At 42.1% G+C, this 25,777-nt stretch overlaps 1 protein-coding gene across 1 annotated transcript; it reads left to right on the forward strand.

The window, feature by feature from the left end:
• Window positions 1-24,397, forward strand: Prpf18 (pre-mRNA processing factor 18). The gene is made up of 10 exons (XM_048367701.1): window positions 1-94; window positions 7,252-7,329; window positions 10,081-10,185; window positions 11,354-11,467; window positions 12,177-12,323; window positions 13,926-13,994; window positions 15,215-15,355; window positions 15,460-15,531; window positions 18,949-19,104; window positions 23,806-24,397. Exons 1-10 carry the CDS (start codon window positions 29-31, stop codon window positions 23,884-23,886), a joined length of 1,029 nt encoding a protein of 342 aa, XP_048223658.1. The 5' UTR covers window positions 1-28; the 3' UTR covers window positions 23,887-24,397.
• Window positions 24,398-25,777: the final 1,380 nt, after the last annotated feature.

A 25,777-nucleotide genomic window follows, 5' to 3' on the forward strand; every position in this document is an offset into this window, starting at 1 on the left:
AGACGCGGGCTTAACGCCGGGCGGCGGGATGGACGTCCTCAAGTCGGAGATTCTGCGGAAACGACAGCTGGTGGAGGACCGGAACCTGTTGGTGGTGAGGACGCGGGGTGGCGGCGGGTTGGGGAGTGGCCGTGGGGTGGGGGGCGTGGGGTGGGGGGGCGTGGGGGGGGGGCGGTGCCACTGAGGAGATTCGGGGGGCAGCCCCCACCCCTCGGGAGTCCCGGAGTTCCGGCACCCCCATCGCCGCGCCCTCCCCCGGCCTGCTCGCCGCCCCCGGGCCCTCCGGCCCCCACCCCGTTTCTCTTCCCCTCCCTGGGAGCTGTGGCGCCGCGCCGCCTCGGTCCTTGGGGATCGTTTCCTCCCGAGACCGAGGCGGGACCGTCTCGGGACTGTAGGATAAAGTTCTCACCGCGAAGAGCATCCCCCTGTGCGTTCGGTCCCCCGACCCAGAGCTCACCGCTCCACCGGACCGACCGAGACATCGCCCGGCGGTACTGGGAAAGAGGGAGGGGAAATCATCACGCGCCTTCATCCCGGGGTGGGGGGGGGGAGGTGTCTGTGAGAGATCGCCGGCGCCCCGCTGCGGGACGGTCCCTCGGGTTCTGGAAGCGTTGGGTCCCAGGCGACCTTTGTGCTCGCTGAGGGCTTCTGCGAATGGGTTTACATATATCCGCGTTTACCAACTCAGAGGTGAGAGAGACCTGGAAAGTATTCACCAGTCATCTGGGGATCACCCGCCCTCCTGCCCCCCCACCCCCGTGACGCGTTCCATCACACAGTCTTACAAAGCGACTGTGTGAGGTTTCTAGAGGCATTATTAAAGCATTGAGGAAACCCAAGTTTGCGGTGGCAGGTCTAAGTTGTCACCACTTTGAATTTTCATCCGGAACAGGGATTTAAATAAAAAAAATCATAGTCAACAAATAATGATAGCCTCACAGGTGTTTAGTGAGAAACCTGACCGATTATAAAAGTCCTAAGCATATTTTTGACAGTATGTACTCGTGACAAGATAGTATTTCATTTAAAAAACCCAACAAACTAAAGCAGCCTATTTAGCTTGCAGCTCAGTTGCTTTTCCCTCAGGCAGCTGTTGTAAGTAAAGCAAAATGCTTTATGTTTACTTTGTTTTGTCCCACAGGATATTAAAAGACTGTGGTCAAATATCAAGGCGTAATAAAAATCATTTTACTATAGATTGAGCGGCTCTCATCTGAAAATCTGAAATGCCCCAGAATCCTGCAGCTGACTTCAGCTGAATTTTCAAAACACAGGCCTATACTCAAACTATTGTGTAAAAATTGCCTTTGGTCTCTATATGTTAAGTGTACATGGAACATATGGGAATTCTGTGTTTTCAAAGTTTCTCATTATGAATGTGCAAATACTCCAGAATAATTAAAAACAAAACAAAACAAAACAAAACCCTTGGTTCCAGATGTTTTGAGTAAGCGCTGCTTAACTCTTTTTTTTTTTTGGCCAGTCCTGGGCCTTAGCACTGTCCCTGGCTTCCTTTTTGCTCAAGGCTAGCACTCTGCCACTTGAGCCACAGCGCCACTTCTGGCCGTTTTCTGTATATGCGGTGCTGGGGAATCGAACCCAGGGCCTCATGTATACAAGGCAAGCTCTCTCGCCACTAGGCCATATCCCCAGCCCCCACTGCTTAACTCTTGATGATCACTTCAAAGGTATTGTGAAGCAAAACTGGCTCTGGCTGAGTGTTGCTAGTTCCGTGCCTCTGCCTTGATTTCTTGCCATTTCTTTCTTACCCATAGGATTGAAAACAGCTGTGGCCTCATGAGTTTGTGCAAAGGGTCATTCTGGACCCACAATTGTCTGAGGTCCTGTATTTTGACACTGTTTTGAGGCCTTTGATTGATGTGTAGGATGCAAGTTAGAATTATTAGGTTGGCAGGTGACATATTTCATAATCATTAGTACTAAAAATAGACATAGCCAAGTGCTAGTGGCTCATCCTGTGAGCCTCGCTACTCAGGAGGTTGAGGTTGAGATCTGGGGATTGTAGTTCAAAGCCAGCTTGGGCAGGAAAGTCTATGAGGCTCTTATCACCAGTTAACTGGAAGTGGAGCTGTGGCTCAAATGTAGAGTGTTAGCTTTGCTAAAAAAAAAATGCTCAGGGACAGTGCCAGGTGCTGACTTCTAGCCCCCAAACTGGCCCATTTAAAATGAACAACAAAAGAAACAACTGTGAAAAGGGAGCTAACTAAAACACTTAGGTTGTTGGATCTCTACTTGATGTGAGGGAGAACTAGTGCTGTAAAGGGAAAATTGCATTATGAAAGACTCAGCTCAACCTGTTTATACAGAATGCACGTTTGCGTAATTAGGTTTGATTTAAAAGTGATTCTTCATAATTGCTTTTAATGTTGCATCATTCACTGTTTTCCCAGTTGCCTTTTAGTTTTTAATTTGGCACTTGATTTGGTGAGATATCCCAACCAGAACGCAGATGTGTGTTGCAGTTGAGACTTAGGGTTGCATGATTTCCCCATGCCTCCGTGGTCAGCCGGGAGCAGTCTAAGTTCCATATTCCCGTGTGGACAATTGATCTTGCCTCACTTCAGCACGTAAATGACCAGACACCTTTCCATACTATATGCCTGTGGAGGTTCCCTTCTGATTTGCAGCTCTGTAATTTCAAATGCAGCTTAAAGCGTTTATTGGAGTACATCTTGGTTGTCCATCAGTAACATAGCCTTTTCACTTCTCCAACCATAGTAACAAATGTATTACATAATTTTTGATCAGAGGTAGTTGTATATGTGGAAAAATTAACGGAGTAATTCTTACTGTAGCTATGAGCCTGTCATAGGATTTATATGATTTATTTTTTAAATCTGTCTTTAAAATGCTGGTCCAGGATCTGTAAATAATTTTCATTACCAAATCGGTGGTATGTGTGTATGTATATGTGTATATAAATGTATATGTATTATATTATTGTGTATATATGTATATTATATATGTGTGCATGTATACATATTTTTTTTTGGCATTTGGGGATTGAACCTGGGGCATTGTGCATGTTAAGCAAGAATTCTTCACTGAGCTACATCCCTTCGCAGGGTCTCTGTCACCCCCAGAAGCAACTGCAGTCTGATTTCTTTACACCCTTAATTTTGCCTATTCTAGAACTTGACATAAATAGGCTCATACTGTGTACTCTTGCATGTGGAAGGAATTTCATTTGATCGGAATAGTGTGTGGAAGTTAATTTTGCTACCTATGTCAGTTATTTGTCCCCTATTTTTTTTTTTTTTTTGGCCAGTCGTGGGCCTTGGACTCAGGGCCTGAGCACTGTCCCTGGCTTCTTCCTGCTCAAGGCTAGCACTCTGCCACTTGAGCCACAGCGCCGCTTCTGGCCGTTTTCTGTATATGTGGTGCTGGGGAATCGAACCTAGGGCCTCGTGTATCCGAGGCAGGCACTCTTGCCACTAGACTATATCCCCAGCCCTATTTGTCCCCTATTGCTAAAGCAATATTTTGTTTATCATCCTCCCAGTGCTGCGTACCTAGGCTGCTCCCAGAATTTGGCTATTCTGCATCTGTGACCAAGTCTTACATGCTCCTTTGTCTTCAGAATTGCTGAGCCATAAGTATGTACATGTTTAGGTTTATAAAATGTGGCTGCACTGTGTTACACGCTCAGTAGCAATAGAAGACTGCCAGCAGTTTGTGTTGTCAACCTTTTAGTGTAGTCGTATCCATTATGTTCTTTTTCTTTGCAGTATTCAGGTTTGAACTCAGAGTCTCATGATTGTTAGGGAGTCATTCTACCACGGAACCACTATACCCTGCAGTCTTTTTGGAGTTGGTTATTAACTCATTTCAGTACTGGGGTTTGAACTTAGGGCCTCATACCTGCTCAGTTTGCTTGCTCTGCTGACGCTTTACCACTTGAACCACGCCTCAAACTTGGCTTTTTGCTGATTATTTTGGAGAGTCCTGTTTGTGCATGTGTGCCAATATTGGCCTTGAACTCGGGATCTCTCCATCATGCTTGGCATTTTTGCCCAAGGCTGGTACTCTACCACTGAGCCACACTTTCCACTTCCTACATTTTGCTGGTTAATTGGAGGTCAGAGCCTCACAGACTTTTCTACTGGGCTGGTTTTGAACTGCAGTTATCAGACATCAGCTGTAGCTACGTTTGTACAGTGCCCAGCTGTATTTTGGTTTAATTTGCATCTTCCTCATAATTAGCAATGCCAAGCACTTTCATATGGCTCTTTGTCATTTACTGGAATATTTAATTAGGTTAGTTTCTTTTTCTTATTAAGTTGAAAGACCTCCATCCCCATCCCTTGGTACCTGAGTTGAGCTCAGGGATTTGTTCTTGCTCAGCTTGCTTATTCATTTCTATCACGTGAGCCATACCTCCAGCTTAACTGTATTGGTAATTATTGGAGTCTTTTGGACTTTCTGTCTTTTCATCTCTGGATTTCAGTCTCTTGAGTATAGATGGAATCACAGGTTTGAGCCACCAGCACCCAGCTACCATTACTGTTGGTTATTTCCTTCTGTTTTTCTCCTTCTGTCAGTTCCCCACCTGTACCCTTCTCCTTCCCTCCCCACAAAACCCTCTTGTGGAACTTGATTTGTAAAGTAGTTTTGGCATTTAGTAAACCATGTTTGTTTGCCTGTCCTGGGTCTTGAACTCTAAGGCCTAGGTGCTATCCCTGAGTTTCTATGTGCTCAAGGCTAGCACTACCACTTGAGACACAGCACCACTTCCAGCTTTTTCTGAGTAGTTTATTGGAGATAAGAGTCTCACAGACTTTCCTGCTTGTGCTGGTTTTGAATTGCTATCCTCAGATCTCAACCTCCTGAGTAGCTAGGATTACAGGTGTGAGAGTCACCAGCACCTGGCTTAGACTACATTTTTAATGTGTACAATTCAGTGAATTCATTGCATCTGTGAAACTTGTCTACAGAAGGAAGAGTGTGAACATAGCCATTTCACCAGTTTCCTTAGACTATTTGTAATCCTGCCTTCCCTCCCTGTAGCCTGACCCACCCTGTCTACCCACAGACACTGATCTGCTTGTTCTAGAACTTTATGCAAATGGAATGATTGGTTATGATCTCTCTCTCTTGCTTGCTTGACTTCATTCAGCCTATTTTAGATTCACTGACATCACTGAAAATATATTGCCTTGATAATATAAAATATTTATGATACATAAAAATGTACTATTGTACTTGATAGTTTTTCCCATTTCCTGGAATTCATTTTGATAAATAGTATGTGATCAGAAGCAGAGGCATTGTGCCTTTGGCTTCCTCCCCTAAGGGTGTCCTCCTTTGATCTCACTGTGTGTGCATGCCTACAGCGCTTGATAATGTTTGCTGTCACTGTCCTGTAGGCAGACATTACAGGTGATAGAGGCAGGTTTGCGAACCTTAGACCTGTGAATCCTCACATTTATCATCTATAGAAGAACATTTATAAAGCAACACTATAGGGTCTCACCAGAGTTCTTAATCCATGATTTCAGATGTTGTGAGATTTAATACCTAGTTAATTAGGTGTGACCAATGGAATTGAGACAGTGTTCCAGGGTAACAATCATGGACGGTGAGTGGACTCTGGCCTTAGCAGTCCTTTTACTTCCTACGTAATCAGCCCTTTCGGGGAGTACACCAGTGGAGCGGGCACACATATGTGAAGTATGATGATTGTAGAACACATAGGTAAAAGGAATAAGTTGAGATGCTGAAATTTGGATGTGAAGGACCATAGCTTCATCCTGTAGCTATGGTGGACCACACCAGAGTTCTGATCCTGGCTCTTTCACTCAGCAGTGTTGCCCAGGTCTTAGGATGTTACCTGATCTAAAATTATTTGATAAAATTCACAGTCATATATTCCATTTAACTTATGTATGTTTTTGTGCTTGCAGTTGGTTTGTTCAAATCAGATCCACACAGAATTAACTGCATTTCCTTTTTATGACTTTTTTCCTTTTAATCTAGAACATTTTCATTTCTCCAGCTTCTCCTTTTTGTCTCATGTAACTGATTTGTTGGGGAGGCTCAGACTAAACCAGTATCCTGGGTTGGTTTGTTGTCTTTCCTTAGTCTTTTATTCCCTGCTGTTGAGAAGAGTATGTCATAGGTGCTGCGCTGTCCTTCCTGTGGTTTTCATAGGCTGGGCATAGTATTTTACTGATGTTAGTAGATTCAGGTGCTGGTAACTGGATCTTGCTATGTCAACTTCAAACTTTTATCCTAGTAGAACTACAGGGTGTTAAAGACACGTGGAAATAGTATTGCAGTTCTATTATAATTAGTTTACAAAGTAGGGAAGTGTCTATTTGAGTAGAGTCATTAATGGAATAATATCCAAGAGGCAGAGCTGCACTTAGCTTATAAATTGGGCTGTAGATTTTACAATGCAGGTATGTAAAGTACTAATATTTTTAGCCTGGATAAGACTTTGAGATCTCTGTTTCTTAGCATTAAAACAAATCAAGCAAATGCTTCGGATTCACTAACAACATTTGACATCTATTTGCTAACTGAAATTCCAACGCACGGAAAAGCACACTCTTGGGCTGGGAATATGGCCTAGTGGCAAGAGTGCTTGCCTCATATACATGAAGCCCTGGGTTTGATTCACCAGCACTACATATATAGAAAACGGCCAGAAGTGGCGCTGTGGCTCAAGTGGCAGAGTGCTAGCCTTGAGCAAAAAGAAGCCAGGGCTGTACTTGCCTTACATATGAAACTGTAACCCCTCTGTACTCCACTTTGACAATAAAGAAGAAAAAAATGTGTAGTGCTGAGAAAAAATAATTCTTTTAAAAAAAAAAGCACACTCTTAGAACTCTTGTTTTCAAAAGTTGACTATATCTCCTTGTTATATTAGTTCCAGTTATGAGAAAATAGTTAAAACACACAGTTCTGTGGTTCACAATCCACTTGTAGAAATTTTCTTTCAACTAAGACATTAGGAAATGAACTTACAAACATTTGGAAATTATTGTTGGTTTCTTCTCTTCGCTGAGTTGGACAAACATTCAAGTGATACTTGGAGAGAAATACTTGCACATCTGTCACACATCTGTGTCCACACCCACTGTGTGTTACAGAGACCAGAGAACCCAAAAGCATCAAAGTTGTGTGACATTTAAGAATGTTTTCAAATACTTTCCAAAGCACTGAGGACTATGTGACGTGCAATTTTTCCCAAGGACATATTACTAACCTTTTATCTTCCCTTAATAGGAAAATAAGAAATATTTCAAGAGAAGTGAACTTGCAAAAAAAGAAGAGGAAGCGTATTTTGAAAGATGTGGCTACAAGGTAAGAGTACCTTTTTATGTTAAATTACATATTTCTGAGTTTATTATTATACAGTTGATAAATGACAAAATTATTGATCTCTGTTCAATTTATTAATGTTATACATTAGCCTGTAAGTGAGAAGCCATCTGGAGAGGTATGAGTTTTTGCTTTTGCTTTTAAAAAATAATCTCTCTCTTGAGTTCAGGAAAAGACATGCATGCCTCCTGGCTTGGAATGGTTTGGCTTTTTGTGGACAGCATGAAGTGGCTTGAGATCACAGCTGGACCTGCAAGTGCCTGATTTCCATCTCTACACTCCTCTCCCCACCTCTCCCAGTAGAGTTCAAAGCACCGCAGTCACTGGGCAGCGGGGACACTGGCAGTAGTGATGGCCCTGCTTTCTCCTGAATATTTCAGACCATTGATTTTATGTTTGCTCTGATGGAAAATTCCTTTGGGGCCCTAAGTACCTCTGCCTGAAATCTAGCACCATGTACATTAATATGCCTTTTGGTTGCAATAAGGGATAGCATTTTATAGTTTTGCTTTATTAGTCCATTGGTTAAGAAGTACAATTTTGAAATATTGTTTAGAAACAGATGACTTGTCTGAAAGGCTTTGCTTGTGTATCTTAGAAGCATTTCTGCAACTATCTTTGAAATTAGTTGATATCGTATGGGGGGGGGTATTGGGAGGGGTAACTGGTTATAACCTCTTATGTGGAGAAACCATGTTTAAGATCTTGTAACAGACAACTAGATCTGGTCTAATAATCTGCACTCATTGTCATGAGTCTACTGAAATACACTGAACCCTAATTTGAAATTAACTTTCTGCTTGTGAACCATCAATATAGAATTAACATTCTTGTGCATGTAGTGGGCAAAGTCCTGGAAATTAATTTATGTGACATAGCATTTCTAAGAGGACGCATGAGGAATGCAAATGGTATGCAAATGCACTTGGCTTCATTTTGTAGTGCTGGCAAAGGGCAAATAGTGAAGAAACATGGAGTTAGATTTCTGGTAGCTGTGTTTTGGTAGTTTTCTAGCTGTTAGTTTAGGAAGTTAAAGTATGTTTTATGTAAACAGCTATTGAGTAGTCAGTCAGAAAGAAGAGTTCTTGGTATTTTGCTTGCCCAACCACCATTGTATAGCCCAAGCTTACCCTAAGTTTAGTCTGCTGACTTGTCACATTCCCAGATCTCTAAATTTGAACCTTTTCTTCAACATTTTTTGCTAAGGTAGAAAGAGAATTCAATGTTCTGGCAGTTTCTGCCCCATATGGATCGTCTCGGGGAATGGGTGGGCTTCTTTTATAAATTGGAAAGCAGTGAAGCAGAGTAATTACTGTAGAGAGATTGCTTGCAACTTTGAGTCCAGCTGACAAATCTCTTACATCTTTGCCCTACAGCTATCTACTGACACTGTATAATTAAAAGTGCTTTTAGTTCTGAAGTTTAGATTATGTGCTTGAATAATAGCACAGGTTTTTTTTTTGTTTTCCCTGCAGATATATTTAATATTTTCTTCTTGGTAGTGGTGATAATATAGATTGCACATTGCTTTTTCCTTTCTAAGAGTGAGCTACCATTTTTATGACCTGGTCGTGGGGTTTGAACTTGGGGTCTGGGCGCTGTCCCTGAGTTCTTTTGCTCAAGGGTAGTGCTCTACCACTTTGAGCCACAGCTCCACTTCTGGTTTTCTGGTAGTTAATTGGAGATAAGAGTCTCACGGGTACTTTCCTGTCCAGGCTAGCTTCAAACCACAATCCTCAGATCTTCAGTCTCTTGACTATCTAGGATTACAGGCAGAGCCACCAGTGCCCAACAATTTAATTCTTTTTACTTTAGTTTGATCTCACGGTCAGTTATACACAACTCTAACCATAAACCATAGAATCATTAAATAAGTAATTTTTACCAAATAGCTTTTCTTAGTTGGTTGAGTTTTTTTCTTTACTGTTGATCTTTGGTGTTGTTTGGAATCTTGCTCCTAGAAATTAGTGGCTAAATGGGAAACCATGATTCAGTATCTTTATAGACCACACAGTGGGGCTAATGTTATCCTAATCTATGACATGGGCTGCTGCCCAGATATGGAAAATATATGAAGAGCTTTTTCCCTGAAGTTTTCATATGCAAGGCCTGTCCACTCTTTCTGTGACTGATGTACAAAGAACTGCCATTTTTCATTTTACTACAAGGTTTAGACATCGGTTTTTGGCCAATTCTGCGCAGCTTGGAGAAGTTTTCTACACATCCAGTGGTAATTTCTCTAGGGTTGGAAGAATCCTTTTCCAAAGCGAAATAGGAAGAAGCTTGAGTTTGAAGTTTCATGGATTTCTGGTGGACAGCAGTTCTTTAATCTTCCTTTCAATGCTTTCAGCAATCAAGGCTGTAAGATGTTTCTCTCAGAGGAGAAGCAAATAGATTATTGTAAAGAAGTGTACCTAAAATAGAAGCTGAGGAGAAAGGGAGTGCAGATTTCAGCCATATCAAGTTTGATTTTGGAAACCACTATAGTAATGCCATGTTTATAGCAAGAGTGCTTTCTCTGCGTGCATGCTGTCTACTTGCGATGTTCCTGACTGAAATGGATGCATTTACCAAGCTCTTAAAAGCATGTACAACTATTAGGATTAGGAATTCTTTCCTCAGAGAAACATGTAATATACCTTCGGTATTTAAATGTGCTTCATTTCTGTGCATAGGTAACGTGATGACACTATTTTAAAAACTAAACTTTATTTCTTTTGGCAATTAATATAGATACAACCAAAAGAAGAGGACCAGAAACCACTAACTTCATCAAATCCAGTATTAGAACTTGAACTGGCTGAGGAAAAATTACCCATGACTCTTTCTAGGCAAGAGGTAGGTTAATATTACAAGTATTAGTGGGCAAAAAGAAAAATCTCCATAGTGTCACCTAAGTTTTATGTCATTTCCCATATAGGAAAGCACACTAACCCCAAACTCCTGTAGCTACAGTTTCCTTCATGAGCTGCTACATTATTCTCTGCTTGTTTTCTTGGTAGTGTTATCTTCCAAGCTTAAACTTTAAGCAATGAGCAAATGCACTCTAAGTAAATATAAATTCATCTAATATACTTAATTTATTTTACATAATATTATTTTGCTACTTATTCTCTCCTTTTAAACTGCTTCATCTTTCCAGATCAAATATAAAGATTTACATAGTTTTTTAAGTGTTTTTATTTTCAATTTTCTGTTACTAGAATTGAACATGTTTTTGTGTGTTCTGTGGTCATTAATGTCTCTTTTTCCTGAATTTTTTTCATATGTGGAGTCTAGGTTTTTTTTTTTTTTTCTAAATCTGAACCCATATTTCTTCTATTTTTTTTATTTTTATTTTTTGTACTAGTCCTGGGTCTTGATCATGGCCGCTCAGGGATAGTGCCCAGGCCCAGAGTTCAAGCTCTGGGACTAGTTTGATACCCCTGCCGCAATTACTTATTTTTATTATTTTGTACAAAGGGTTTTCAGTTCAGCACATCAGTTTGCAAGTACAGTGCTTTCACCCCTTTTAGGATTCGTTTCCCATCTTTCCCAGCCCCACCCACCCTCTCAATTTTCTTGGTTCTAAAAGACAACTAAGTTGTAATTATGTAAAATGAGAACCAAAAGTTAATCCCTTATCTTCAAATAAAAAGGCTTGTTTTTTTCATTTCTGACACAATACTGATGGTTTATATTTAGGGCTTACTTTACATTTGAATTGCAGATTCATCTATCACCATTTTCTAGGAGCTATTCAGTAATAAAATTTTATAGTCGTCACATTTTAGTCAAGGATTTTAATTAAAGGTACTCTGTTTTCTCTTTTGCTCACAGTTTAGTATAATTGAAATGATTAAAATATTTGGGGATTTTATATTCACTCAGAAACATAGATTTGGATAATTAGATTAGCTTTATTAAACCCAGGTTTCAGTATTAAGGTAAAATATGCAAATTACTTTGAGCTGTTTAGTGTCTTAAAAAATTAAGTAATTTACTGGGCATTTGTTTCTGTTTATAGGTTATCAGAAGATTGAGAGAAAGAGGAGAACCAATTAGACTATTTGGAGAAACTGATTATGATGCTTTTCAACGTTTAAGAAAAATAGAGATCCTTACCCCAGAAGTCAACAAGGTAAGAAGTGTGAACAAACCTAGAAAAGGAGCATTATAGTGCATAAGCTACTGTAGTAAGGAGTTTTGTTAAGTACGTGTTACAGGCAAAAATGGAAATACTGAGTTGTTGGATTACTTGCGCTGGAGACAACTTTTTAGTTTTAAAAGTTATATGTTTTGAAGCTCCAGTTGTGTGCATATATAGAGATTTTGAGGCAAGAGCTTAGGAATAGAAGGTTTGGATTCTATTCCTGGATTACAGTTATTTGTATGTGACCACTGAGGTTTAATCTGTTCAAGTCTTAGGGTCCTCGTTTGTAAAATAGAAGCAATGATGTTAGGAAAATTAAATGTGATAGTCTTTTGGAATCCTTTGTCTCCCACATGATACATAGCAAGTACTCAGATTTTGATAAAAGAGCCTTTATGAAGATTTTTAGTTGGGTGTGTTAGCCATGCCTGCTTTCTTTACCTGAATGGACATTCTAAACCTTTCCCTTTACATATGTAAATAAAAATTAGACAGTGATGATAGTTTTATAGATAGTATAATGTATTGATACATAATGTTTTGAAATTATAACGTGTTGATAATGTTACTTCCTGTTTTGCCAACTTCTTAACTGCATATGGATAGAAAAATGAAGCATACATTACCCTTAATGAGAAGCCAACAGTGAAAGGCTCATGAAAGTTCATAAGAGGTGCTTGGTCTTTACCTTTGTCAGGGCCTGAGGAATGATCTGAAGGCAGCTTTAGATAAGATTGATCAGCAGTACCTCAATGAGATCGTGGGCGGGCAGGAGCCTGGGGAGGAGGACACACAGAATGACCTGAAAGTTCACGAGGAAAACACCACCATCGAAGAGTTAGAGGTAATCTCTACGCTTAGCCCATCCAGCTCCCCATCATCCCTTTTTCCTGGGCAGAGATGGCTGAGCCAATCACTTGTCACCGCAGATCACACTGGAGTGTGCTGGCTCCGTGGGAAGTTCCATTGTTTCATTCTGTTGCTTTTCCTCTGTCATTTGCTCAGATTACTCTACCACCTCCTTTCACAAGTATCCATTGTAATAGTTTTGATGTTTCTCCCTTTATTTTCTGGTGTTTGTGGAAAGCTTGCAGCATTTGATGTGCATATATAAAATTGCATGGTGGTCATTTCTATCCCTGCCCTTTTGGTTTTACTTGATTTTCACCTTGTACTGCTTTTAAGAATCATCCTTGATGCTTTAGACACATTTAATTCCTTTGCTTTTAAGTGTTACATGTGGCATTCACTATATTTGTTTTTTTTGTTTCCTCAGAATGATGGGCTGCTGGATTCTTCCAGCTCCTTCTTAACTACAAACAGCTTTGTGATAAACAGTCTTATACAATCGCTATGGTCTGAAACAGGATTGTGGGAATTGCACATGTATATTTAACTTGCCTAACTACCACCAAGTTGCTCTTGAGCTAGGAGCTTGTGTCCTTACATTCCTGCCAACTTGTGGTGGCGGATCTAGCTTTCCAGTTTAGCCACTGTGTTGAACATGGGGTCATACCTGTCATTTCATTAAGAAGTAGTGTTGCATTGTTTACCTGTAAAATAATAGAGCTTCAAGTTTTGAAAACTGCTTAATGCAACGCAAGCTGTAAATTTTCTGTTTCCTTTAGTTTCTGACCCTTATGCATATAGTGGTTGCTAAGAGTGAGATAATAGTTGTGAATTAAGATTGTAGTCATTTTAATGCCCCTTCCCCCAGCATGTCTACATTTTACTGAAGTAACAGCGAGTTGTTGGTCAGAATCTCCCTTCTCCCCTTTCTTTCTTCCTTTTTCCTATCTTCCTTTTCTTTATAGTTTTATAACTTTATTTGAATAGTCACATACTATATGTTACCCATTCAAGTGTATAATTCACTAGCTTCATAAAAAAAGATAGCAAGGGCTGGGAATATGGCCTAGTGGCAAGAGTGCTTGCCTCGTATACATGAAGCCCTAGGTTCGATTCCTCAGCCCCACATATATAGAAAAGACCAAAAGTGGCACTGTGGCTCAAGTGGCAGAGTGCTAGCCTTCAGCAAAAAGAAGCCAGGGACAGTGCTCAGGCCCCGAGTCCAAGCCCCAGGACTGGCCAAAAAAAAAAAAAAAGCAAGCAGTTGGGCCTCAGAGGTTCACACCTGTAATCCTAGCTACTCAGAAGGCTGAGATCTGAGGGTCACAGTTCCAAGCCATCCCAGGCAGGAAAGTCCATGAGACTCTTATCTCCAATGAACCAGCAAAAAGCCAGAAGTGGAGCTGTGACTCAAGTGGTAGAATGGTAGTTTTGAGCAAAAATGCTTAATGACAGCCCTGAGTCAGTTCAAACCCTAGTACAAGAAAAAAAAAAAGATAACAAGCATGTATGTGACAATCTTGTTTAACCCAGTGATGTTCATGTGTTTGTATTTGTTTGTATGCTGATGAATGGAAGTGTTGTTCTTTCTCTTTAGGCCCTGGGGGAATCGTTAGGGAAGGGCGATGACCATAAGGACATGGACATCATCACCAAGTTCCTGAAGGTGAGTATCTTAGGCCAGGGAAGGAGGGCATTTTGAACTCTCAAGAACTATTCTTTTATTTTTGGCCTATCCATGATCAAAGGCAGGACAGGGAAATTCTCAAACATTTGTGCAAACACTGCATTTATGATGCAAATACTGTGTTTATGATACCACTGTGCACAGTTACAATATGCATTTACTTCCTTTGTGGCACTTTTCTTGGAAGTTGGGTAATATAAACACATGGTAAAGAGTCCCAGCAGCAAAATGAGCCCATAAGGTTGGAGGAGTTTCTTATGTTTTATAAACACTCTAGGACTACAGCGCTTTTTTTAATGAGTGGTGAAAATGGCCAGGAAGGAAGTGGAAGGATACTAGCAGCAACACATGTGACCTGCAGCCCCGGGCACATCCATCCGCCTGCTTGGCTGTGATTGGCCAGTTCTACCTTTGTGGTCAGCATTTCTCTCCTGCTCTAGGTAGTACAGGCAAATCCCAGGTGCATCTCAGTGTTTATTCTCAAACGATTTGTGGTCAGACTAGGACATTTTGATGTCAAACATGCTTTCACTCGTATGAATATTTTAAATACAGCCTTTGGTCGTCAAGATCCTGGAATGCTGGATAAGGCATAGCACCCACAGCCCTGGCGGGCATGGACTGTGGTGTTTGCATGCAGCCATGCATGTGTGTGCTCCTTGGCCTTCACCTGCTGTCTCTGGAAGGGTTCCAGTTGGACAGTAAACCCAGGAAGGATGGGCCGTTTCTCTTTTACACTTACTCTTTTCTCCTTCTTTGTTAGTAATATCCATTAGTGGGATTTTTTTGTTGATTTGTTCTGTATAAGGAGAGAGTCCAAATGTTACAATGTACGTGGAGAATGACTGAATACCACAGGGCATGTAGCACTATGGGTGACAAATCTAGCTTGGTTGATTTTTATGTAATGGGTACAAATAAAAACCCAGTGAAAGTTTTATTTCAATCAAGTAGTGAAGCTTGATAGTTCTTTCCTGAGGAAATGAGTATCATAAGATAGGGCTGTAGTAGAGTGGGAAGTTTGTGATTTGCTAGAGATACTACTTTGGAACCTACATGATAACTAGTTCATTAAATCTTGCCTGAAGTTTTTAATCAGTGACAGCCACTTTAAGGAGAGCGTGCTTTGTGTAGGAGAGCTTATGCACGTATTGACCACTAGGTGGCATTGCAGCCTCATGATCTTCATTCTTTAACAGTTTCTTCTTGGCGTCTGGGCTAAAGAATTGAATGCTAGAGAAGATTATATAAAGCGCAGTGTGCAAGGTAAACTGAACAGTGCTACTCAGAAACAGACTGAGTCCTACCTCAGACCACTCTTCAGAAAGCTTCGAAAAAGGGTAAGGGCTCTTTTGTGAACTAACAAAATCAAATCAGAAGATATTGATTGTAAATAAAGGCTGTTTTCACTATACCCAGTAGTTACACTTTTTTTCTCTCCCAGAATCTTCCTGCTGACATAAAAGAGTCAATAACAGATATTATCAAATTCATGTTGCAGAGAGAATATGTGAAGGTACGTTATTATGTTGTACATTGTTATTTTGAGCATATCTAAGTTGTGTGCATAATACAATGCTCATTTGGGATGGGAGAATTTTGTGTAGTACATGTAAGAATAAATGTGAAGTGAACTAGGAGATAAGCTGTATTTTCTATTGTTTTATCAGCATAAAGCATTGAATGCCTTCAGATCACCACTATATATATATATATATGTATTTTTTTCTTTTTTGTCCAGTCCTAGGGCTTGAACTCAGGGCCTGAGCACTGTCCCGGGCTTCTTTTTGATCAAGGCTAGCACTCTGCCACTTGAGCCACAGCGCCAATTCCGGACATTTTCTATATATGTGGTGCTGAGGAATCGAATCCAGGGCTTCATGTATACGAGGCGAGCACTTTACCACTAGGCCATATTCCTAGCCTCGATCACCACTATTTTCTTAGTACGTTCTTCTGCTTTGAGCACCACAGAGGAGGAGACTCAGGCCTTTCACATGTTAGGCAGGTACTCTACTCCTTAAGCTCTTACTACTGAGCCTCCACCCTGATTTTTGTTGATTATTTTTCAAATAGGGTCACTCTTCCTGCTTTGAGGCCTCCTGTGTAGCTAGGATAATATGTGCTCACTGCTCTATGCAGGTGGTCACCTGGGGGAGGCTCAGGAACCCAGGCTAGGATTACAGATATAATCTCCAGTCGCGCACGCGCATGCGCGCGCACATGTGTGTGTGTGTGTGTGTGTGTGTGTATGTGTATGTGTATGTGTGTGTGTCCTGGGACTTGAACTCAGGCTTGGGTCCTAGCACTCTACCACTTGAGCCACAGCTCTACTTTTTTTTTTTTTTTTGGCCAGTCCTGGGGCTTGGACTCAGAGCCTGACCACTGTCCCTGGCTTCTTTTTGCTCAAGGCTAGCACTCTGCCACTTGAGTCACAGCGCCACTTCTGGCCATTTTCTGTATATGTGATGCTGGGGAATCGAACCCAGGGCTTCAAGTATACAAGGCAAGCACTCTTGCCACTAGGCCATATCCCCAGCCCACAGCTCTTCTTCTGTAGTCATTTTTCAAGTAGGTTGAAAGGTTCTTTAAAGCATGAATGGTTTTTAGGCAGGGCTTATGAATGAGATTGAATTTCAAAGGTTATAAATGGTTGACTATGGCTTGCAATGGATTCTCCCATAGAAAGGACGTCATATAGATTTGCTTCCCAGACCTGCAATAAAAGGCCTTTTAATCTATGATGTAGCTGAGCTATTGCACTGATGACAAAAGGTAATTTAGCCATGCTCAGTATTATTTGTGTGGGAAAATGGTCCAAGGACGGCTGCCAGGACACACACACTCACACACTCTCTCTCCCTCTCTCTTCCGCTCTGCCTCCCTCCTTCCCCCCTTTCTTTCTCTCTCTGTCTCTCTCTCTTTCTCTCTCTCTCTTTCTCTCTCTCTCGCCCCCCCCTCCCCTGCAGCAGTGGCAAACCTCATGCAGGGGAGCGCTGTTCTCTTTGTTCCTGGGGGGGCTCTGTTGGCATGGGGAAAGCACCCCTCAGGGCTCAGGGCTCCTGGGGGCAGTGGAGGGCAGTCAATGGGTAGAAGGGAACAAGGAGAGAGTGCCTGGGACCGGAGAGAGGACAGAGTTTGAGCCGTGCCTCCCGAGAGGCTAGGAGGGGAGGCTGTCAGCAGACATCCCAGGGCACTGGGGAAGGGAGGGCCCTGCTGGCATTCCTGGTGCCCACACGGTTTACTCGCAGCCTCAGGCTCACGAGGGTAACAGCCATTTTACCCTTGCTAGAGCAGATTCTGCCAATGGGTTCTTAGTGGCTGGTCACGAATTTGCATGATTCTTAACGGTGATTCCATTGGAGAGGTGGACTGTCAACCACTGTCACCATGGCCACAGGAGGTAATGGGCATTCCCACCTGCTGGAGGAGACACGCTGTTCCTTGTTTCATTTTTTGCGTAGTGGTATATCAGAATCAAGTGGAAGGTTCTTGTTTTTATTTTTATTTTTCGGAGACTAAATATTGAAATTTTTATCCAAGTTGAATAAAAATTTACACAAGCTAGGTGTGGTGATAGACACGTGTATTCCCAGCTACTCAGGTGGCAGAGATAGGAGCATTGAGGCCAACTGGGGGAAGTTACTGAGAACCTGTCTCAAAGTACAAGGGTGGGATGATGGGCACCTGTAGTCCCATCAACTTGGGAGGCGGAGGTAGGAGCATTGTGTCCAAGGCTGGCTCTGGGTGAAAAAACTGGAGGCTCTGAAAAAATAAATTGGCCTGAGCGGCTTGGCTTAATGATGGAGCTCAAACACAAGGCCCTAGAATTCAACATTCTAGTACAGCCAACAAAACACATGAGAATCAGTGATTAAAAAAAAATGTGTGTATACTTTTTGAAATTCAGCTTTGCAAAATGTGTTGAGCAGAGTAAGTTCAGATGTGGTGGGTTCCTAGTGTTTATTTTTTACCAGCTGAACTTATCAATCGCATAGGTGTCTGATTTTCAAAATTAAAATCTCTTGGAGGTCTGCTTTGAAACCCATGGTGTCTTTTAGAATTTAAACTTTGCTCCTTTTTTCTCCTCCTTCCTCACAGCTAGCCCAGTTTAAGTTTTACAAGCCCTGTGTCTTGGCAGGTGAGAGACTCGTGGGTCTAAAGCAAAAAGCCTCACCCTTTAGCTGTTTGCTCGAGGGTCAGTGTTGTCTCCCTTCTCACCTCTGCCGGGGACCCTGTTGGTTGTCCGAGCACACAGAGCCCTGGCGTTTGCAGAGGGCATCTGCGCAGGGCACAGGTGTCTGTCTGCTCAGGTGAGATGGTGTCTTCTTAGGGCCACTCTGGGGAACACAGGGTCTAGAGGAGCCCCACTAGAGTCTGTCACTGTGTCACTTCCTCATTCTGGATCTGAAATGCATTTATTACCAGTGCACAAAGGATGTTTGTCTTTTTACAGCTTTAGCTTTTTTTTTTTTTTTCCAGTGCATTTGTGGTTTCCAGCAAGACAGTGATTCCATTTTTGTTGTTGTTGTTGTTTGGTGCCAGTCCTTGGGCTTGCACTCAGGGCCTGAGCACTGTCCCTGACGTTCCGTGCTCAAGGATAGCACTCTGCCACTTGAACCATAGCTCCACTTCTGTCTTTTGGTGATTAATTGGAGCTAAGAGCTTCAGAGACTTCTCTGCCTGGGCTGGCTTTGAACTGTGAGCTCAGATCTCAGCCTCCTGCATAGCTAGGATTACAGTCATAAGCCTCTGGTGCCTGCATTTTCATCTGTATTTTTATCTCTTACTTGAACAACAGAAACACAGTATCTTCAGTATGCCAAAGATATGGATGGAAATTGTATCATAAAAGACCGTGAAATACTTGGAATATAAATTAGGAGCAATGCTATGTGTTTGCATTTCTGATTCTCTCCAACTTTTCTTTCAGGCAAATGACGCTTACCTTCAGATGGCCATTGGCAATGCTCCCTGGCCTATTGGTGTCACTATGGTTGGTATCCATGCCAGAACTGGCCGGGAAAAGATTTTTTCCAAGCACGTTGCCCATGTTTTAAATGATGAAACTCAGCGGAAATACATTCAGGTGAGCAGTTTGGGGCGGGTTAGGGTGTACTCGAACGTTCTTTGATTCCCAAACTGGAAAGTTTCATGTGCAAAAAAAGAATTGCAGCTGTCCCCTCTTATCTGGAGTTTTGTTCGGAGACCACCTCTCTTCCCCTCAGGACAGTGCTGAACACCATGTATACTAGTTTTTTTTTCTCTATATGGACTTACCTATGAGAAAATTAAATCTGTAAGTTAGGCCAAGTAAGAAATTAACAAAAGCTGGGCATGATGGCCACGTCTGTAATCCCAGCACTCGAGGTAGAGGTGAGCTCGCAAGGCCAGCCCGCGCCACAATAGTGAGTCCTTGGCCAGCTTGGGATACGTAGGGAAACCCTGTCTAAAACAATAATCGAGTAAGAAAAATAAATGAACAACAATAACGGTAAAGTAGAACAGTTAAAACAGTATGCCACAGCGAGTTCTGCTTGTGGTCTGCATTGTGTGGTGATACAGTTGCTCTGTGTGATGCAATCTGGTGAGTGACACGGGCATTGTGACTGCATTGGCTCCGTTGCCCTGACCCACTCAAGCCTTGACGGTAGACGATGGGGTTGGCTGTGGGTAACAGGGCAGCACGCAGTGGAGCACAGGCCAGGCGAGCACTGCATACGTCGTCCACGGGACGTGGCGTGATAGCATGAAAATCCCTGTAGAGGAGCGCTTACATTTAAGTCACCTCCACTGGGAAAGGAGCCTCTCAGCTGTCCTACGTGAGAGGACAGGGCCAGGTGTTGGGCCTTAATTCCCTTAGCAGTAAACATACTGCAGTTGCTGTTTGTATATTTTTTTAAAGAGTTACATATTAGCAAGTTAAGTAAGTTTATCAGATTAATGTAGGAGTGTGGAAATTCTAAATATTTTACAGTAAATGGTAGTTTACAATAAATTCCACTTTAGATCCAGGGTAACTATCAAAGTGACCCAGCCGTTTGGCTGAAGGATATGAGGAATGAAGAGACTGATTCAACTCATATGGTTATTTTTAAAGTCGTGCATAATCATATTTCTGTATTTACATTACTAGGCCCAAAGTAGTAGTAGTTCAGTTTTCTTGAAGTTATACATAGAAACATGTTTGCACTGTTGTTGGGCTAAACTTTTCTGAAAACTTGATGAAAGAAAATCAACTGTAACCTAGCTTTGCCATATTGTCATAAATCCAGATTGTGTCTGAATAATGACTTTTGCTGGATGGTTATTCTAAAACTTGAAGATGATACTCTGAAAGTTTACTTGGGATTTGAAATTCACTTACATGCATAAAGTTCTTTCAGATTTTATGCCAAAGAATAGTTATTACCATATTCATGAGTTATCTTCTTATTGTTTGTATTTCAGTTCCAAGTGTTGAATGTTAATTTGTGTCACGCTTTATGCCTTATTCACATATATTAGCATTTTAAGATGCAATTTCAGCGTGAACTGTATACTTTTTAGAGTTCAAATACAGTTTTACAAAATCGACCACATTTCCATTTCTTAATAACCACAACTGACTATTAAAGGCAAAAGCTTTAAGCTGGGAAAAAAGTTGTTTGGCTTTAACAATGAAATAGAATTGCAAGGATTAAACTTGCCAGTTATATTAATCTATACTATGAACAAAGTTCATATAATTTTCTTAAAGACAGGATTTATTTTTATAAATAATCTGATTTCCATTTCTCCTAGATTAACTTTCTGTTTAAAAATACCCTGGCATTTAAGATTTCTGAAGTTTTTTTTTTTAAAACCCTCAATGAACTATCTTCCCTCTATTCTTTAATTAATGTTCTTTGGCACTTGATCTAGACACAGTGAGAAGAAAATAGAAACCTTGTGATTTTTCACATTTGATAAAGTACTATGCCTTAATTTGGCAATGAAATAGAATTTGCTATTAAAAACATACATTTAAAAAATTCTCCTTTTTGCCAAGTTAGTTAGGGAAAATTGGTGAGATGTGTGTGTGTGTGTTTGGGTTTGGACCTAGGTCCTTGAGCTGTCCCTGAACTTTATTTTGTTCAAGGCTAGTGCTCTACCACTTGCGTCACAGCTCCACTTCCAGCTTTTTGGGAAATTTATTTGGAGACAAGAGTCTCCAAGAGTCCTGCCTGGGCTGCTTTGAACTGTGACCCTCAGATCTCAGCCTCCTGAGTAGCTCGGATTACAGGTGTGAGCCACTGGTGCCCAGCTTTGAACATCCAATATCTGAAGTTTACAAAAGTATTTAATGTAGATTCGGTAATAAAATGTTTGTGGATAAGCCAGTTAGGTGGAGCGAGCCTGCTGAGCCAGGGAAACCTCGCAGCACTCGATAATGGGTCTGTGCTCCATGGCCCGACTTAACATTTTTATAGCTGATGTGGATGACTGCAGACGTCGTTTTACCAGATTTGCTGAGAACAAGAGACTGGGGGGATGAAGTATGTTAATGTGGAAAAGACATCGACATTCCCCAAGTTCTCAATAGACTAGAGAGAAGTTCTTTTGTTAGTTTGTTGTTGTGGTTGTAGGGATTGAATCCAGGGCTTTACATGTGCTGGACATACTCTCTACTACTGAGCTACAGCCTAGTCCTAGAGGAGGGCGGATTTTAATAGCATGGATGCCCATAAGGAAATTTAGATCCTGCTTGTGTACATGTGCAGTTTGAGTAGTGGGTGTTAAGAACGAGGGAATTCAGTGCAGTACATGGCCCCCAGGAAGGCTAGTGGTAGCGTTCACTTTATTCTTCATAGGTTCTGCAGGACAAGAACAAGGTCACAGTTACATCTTGAGTCTAGAACAGTTGGGGTTGACAGAGGGCCCATGAGATATTCATTGATTGGATGAAAATTCTGTAGAACAAGAGCCTTGGCAGTCTTGTTGACAGTGTTGGTGGACTCTGGTCAAGAGATCTGTGGATATGGCATAGCTTTCTGATGGGAGACAGCTCAGCTTTTCCAGTACAACGAGACGGATTGAGTCAGTAAGAGTCTTTTTGTCTTGAGATACAAGAAGTTGAAAAATAGTATGATGCAGGTTTTGTTGTTTGTTTGGTGCTAGTGCTTGGGCTTCAGCTCTGGCCTGGACTCTGTCCCTGAGCTTCTGTGCACAAGGCCAGCACTCGACCCCTTGAGTCACAGCTCCACCTCTGGCTTTTTAGTGGTTAATTGGAGACAGTCTCTCAGGTTTGCCCCAGCTGACTTTGAACCATGACCTTCAGATCTCGGCCTCTTGAGTAGCTCGGGTTGCAGGTGGGAGCCTCTGGCACCCAGCTTGAGGCAGAATTGCCCATGGACCTGCCATAGAAGATGGGGGAGATCATGGCCACGTAGTGTTGGTAGACGTTGAATGATCTGTGAACCCATTTGGCCCCTGTGGTTCTTACACCTCTGCCACTTTCCCTAGAAGTTCCTGTGGGAATCACTCAGTGCCTACAACGTAGCCAGATAATAAGGGAGCTAAGTTTTAAGACCTCATAGCTGTGTAGCTTCTGTTTTTCTGCTAACATAGACATAATATTCATGTTCTTCTCAACGCTACTGTAAAGAAACAGGCTGTGCAAGCTCAGTACTAAGCATTAGGTGATGCTTGGTTTCTGAGTTGGTGGGTTTTGCTTTACTTTTTTGTCATCTTGTAGTAATAGGGTTGAAATGTGGTTACATGTACATTTTCTTTTTGATGAGAACTTGAAGTCTTTAAAACAGTTTTTATTTCTTTATTTTTTAATACATACTCAGCTGAGTGCAGTGACTCAGGCCTGTAAGCAGTCCCAGGCACTAGGAAGACATAGATCAGAGGATTGCTGTTTGAGCCTTGTTAGAGCTAAAGAGGAGTTTGAGAGACTCCAATTCCGTCAGTGGCTGGGTGAAGTCGAGCAAGGAGGGGCAGGGGCAAGGAAAAGCGTAAGCAGAGGATCACAGTCTTGGGCTAGAGTGGGCCTAAAATGAGGCTCTGCCTTTAAAATAGCCAACGGAAAAAGGGGGCTGAGGCATGGCTCAACGTGATAAAAGTGCCTGCCTAACAAGTGCAAGGCCCTTGAAGCTTCATTCAGTACTGGCATGTGCATGCACGCATGTGTGTGCACGCATGCACACACACACAATTACAAACCTGCCCTCTGGCAAATGTACACAGATCTCTTTTATGTGAAGATACCTGTTAAGGAGTCATCTGGAAATCACTTTTAAAATGCACATCGAATACTGTAGTGCTTGGAGTGCATTGTAGAGTCAGTGATTGTGGATATTGTAGCATATATGAAGTTGTAAAATAAGCTCCCCACCCAGAACTTCGTGCCAGTTCCCAGCCTGAGCCCGCAGTAAAAGTGGATTAACTCCATGTAACGATTCATCCTTAGTCAACCTGGTTCCAACAGAGAATTACAGGCCTAACTGCCCAGCCTATAAACAAACCACAGAAGCTTATGCATCTTTTCTTTGATCTGCTCCAAAACATCCCATTGTGAGCATATTAAATGTGTTCACGTAGCCTTCTATGTGGCTGGAAATTTAGGTTGTTTGCAATTTTGCTTTTTTCTTATTAGGATAAAGAGCATTGAACATTTTTGTACATACCTCAAAGTGCACATGAGCAAACTTTCCTGGGGTACACTGTGAGTGGGATTGTTGGGGATGGCCTGCCTGACAGACTTGAAGGAGGCCAGCGAGGAGCAGTGCACGTATCACAACCACTCCGTTGTCTTTGTTTGTAGGGATTGAAGAGGCTAATGACCATCTGCCAGAAGCACTTTCCTACGGATCCATCCAAGTGTGTGGAGTATAACGCGCTCTGAGGTCTCTGCAGTGTTTATGTGGCACTAAATAACCCGAGGAGGCGAGGCAGGGCCGGGCTCCTGTCGCTCCCAGGGGGAATGAAGGAAGAGCAAAGTGAACTTGCCTGTCTCAGAGTTCCACCTGATAGAGCTCTTGATCACTTTAAAAACTCTGTTGGTTTTCATGCAGTTCCTGACTGCACACCAGTTTTCGCGTCTTGCTTTCATTTTAATCACTGAAGAGTTCATTTTTAAAGAGTTTTCCCCTCACCTTAAATGTATAGACAGCAGTAACAGGGGGGTTTGAAAATGATCTTTTCCCACGTGACCTGAAAATTATGATTAGATAATTAGAAACACTTGAGTATGGATTCAATCTTTCTGTAAAATATAAATTGCACATTGTCTTTTATGTAGTATTTATAGAAAATATTTTTGTATCTTGAAAAATTGTGGAGCCATTGAATGAAACTTTATAGTCCTTGTTTCTGAGTTTTTACCATCTTGCAGGATAATATGAATGCAAATGTCACTATTGTGTTTTTCTTGTGTTTCAAAGCTTGCTTTATCTCCCAAGAAGCACGAATTTTAGTATTTTCTCTCTGTACAGATAGGCTCAACTGCCAGTAGCAGTTTGGGAAACAAAACTGGTTTATTATACTAATGTCAAATGCACCGGACACCAGTGCAGCTGGGTAGGGGGAGGGGAGGCGGGGCCCGCTGAGAGGGGCGGATTGGGAGCTCCATGGGAGGACTGAGTGGACAGTCATGCGGTCGTGCGGGTCCAGAGAATCCAGACAGCCAGGCCATGGGTGAGCCTCAGCTCCTGACCTCACAGCGAGGTGCTGAGCTCACCCAGTACAGCCGCTGTGTTTCAGAGAAACGCTGAGGTGGAGCTCAGCCAGGAACCCCACGCCCTCAGAAGCAGCGGGATCAGCATGGTGTGAGCAGCAAGGCCTGCAATGAGGAGATGGGCAGCCTTTTCCCAGAGCTGAGCCCCAGGCCTGCTTTTCCTCTCGGCCAGTTCCCAGCTTAGAAGAGCGGAGGATGGGAACCGGCGGCTGCTTAACTTCACTGTCTCCTTCTGGCTCCTCTGGAGAAAGACTGCTGCTCATTTTCGGCCTGTTACTTACATAGTGCTGTAGTGGTGGCTTAGCTTGTTCTTCTCAATTGAGTCTCACACCCCTTCCCTCCTGCTCCCACCCCCCCACATGCTTGGGACGTCTCCTTACTCTCCCTCCCACCCTTGTTTTCCAATGCAGGGGATTGAAATCAGGTTTCACGTTTGGTCAGCCTGCTTAATTGGCTATGCTCTACCACTTGGGCCACACCTCCAGCCCTGCTTTGTGCTGGCTAATGTTTTTAGGAGATGGAATCTCTTGGATTTTTTTTTTCTTTTACCTGGACTGGCTTTTGAACTATAATCCTAGATTTCAACCTCCTTCGTGGGTAGAATTACAGGTGTAATTTTCTTGTGATTTAATCGGGTAAAATGTAGAGGGACCTATTAGCACGTGGGAGGCGGATGTTCACAGGGATCACAAGCCAGACTCCCAGCATGTGTCTTATTGAACAGGACCTGTATTTATAATATTGTTATCAAATTTATAATACTATCAAATGGATACTGCCCAAATCTTTTTTCTTCATTCACAGACTGCAGAGCAGTTAATTTTATCTTTTGCTATTACTGTTTCACCAATTACACGACTTCAATATGGCCTAAAATCGATCATATAATTCTACAGTGAGTGCTAGCTATTTTTATTGAGTGGAAGGAGAGTCAAAGACAGAGCTCCTCACAATTTGAATTCCCTCAAAGATCTTTGGATGGCTGATGTCATGAAGATATAAAGATCTCCCTCACCAAATCATGAAAAATTTGCTTTAGCAGGTATTATGTATTTTGGTT

Source organism: Perognathus longimembris, chromosome 18, assembly GCF_023159225.1.
Source record: "Perognathus longimembris pacificus isolate PPM17 chromosome 18, ASM2315922v1, whole genome shotgun sequence".
Lineage (NCBI taxonomy): Eukaryota > Metazoa > Chordata > Mammalia > Rodentia > Heteromyidae > Perognathus > Perognathus longimembris.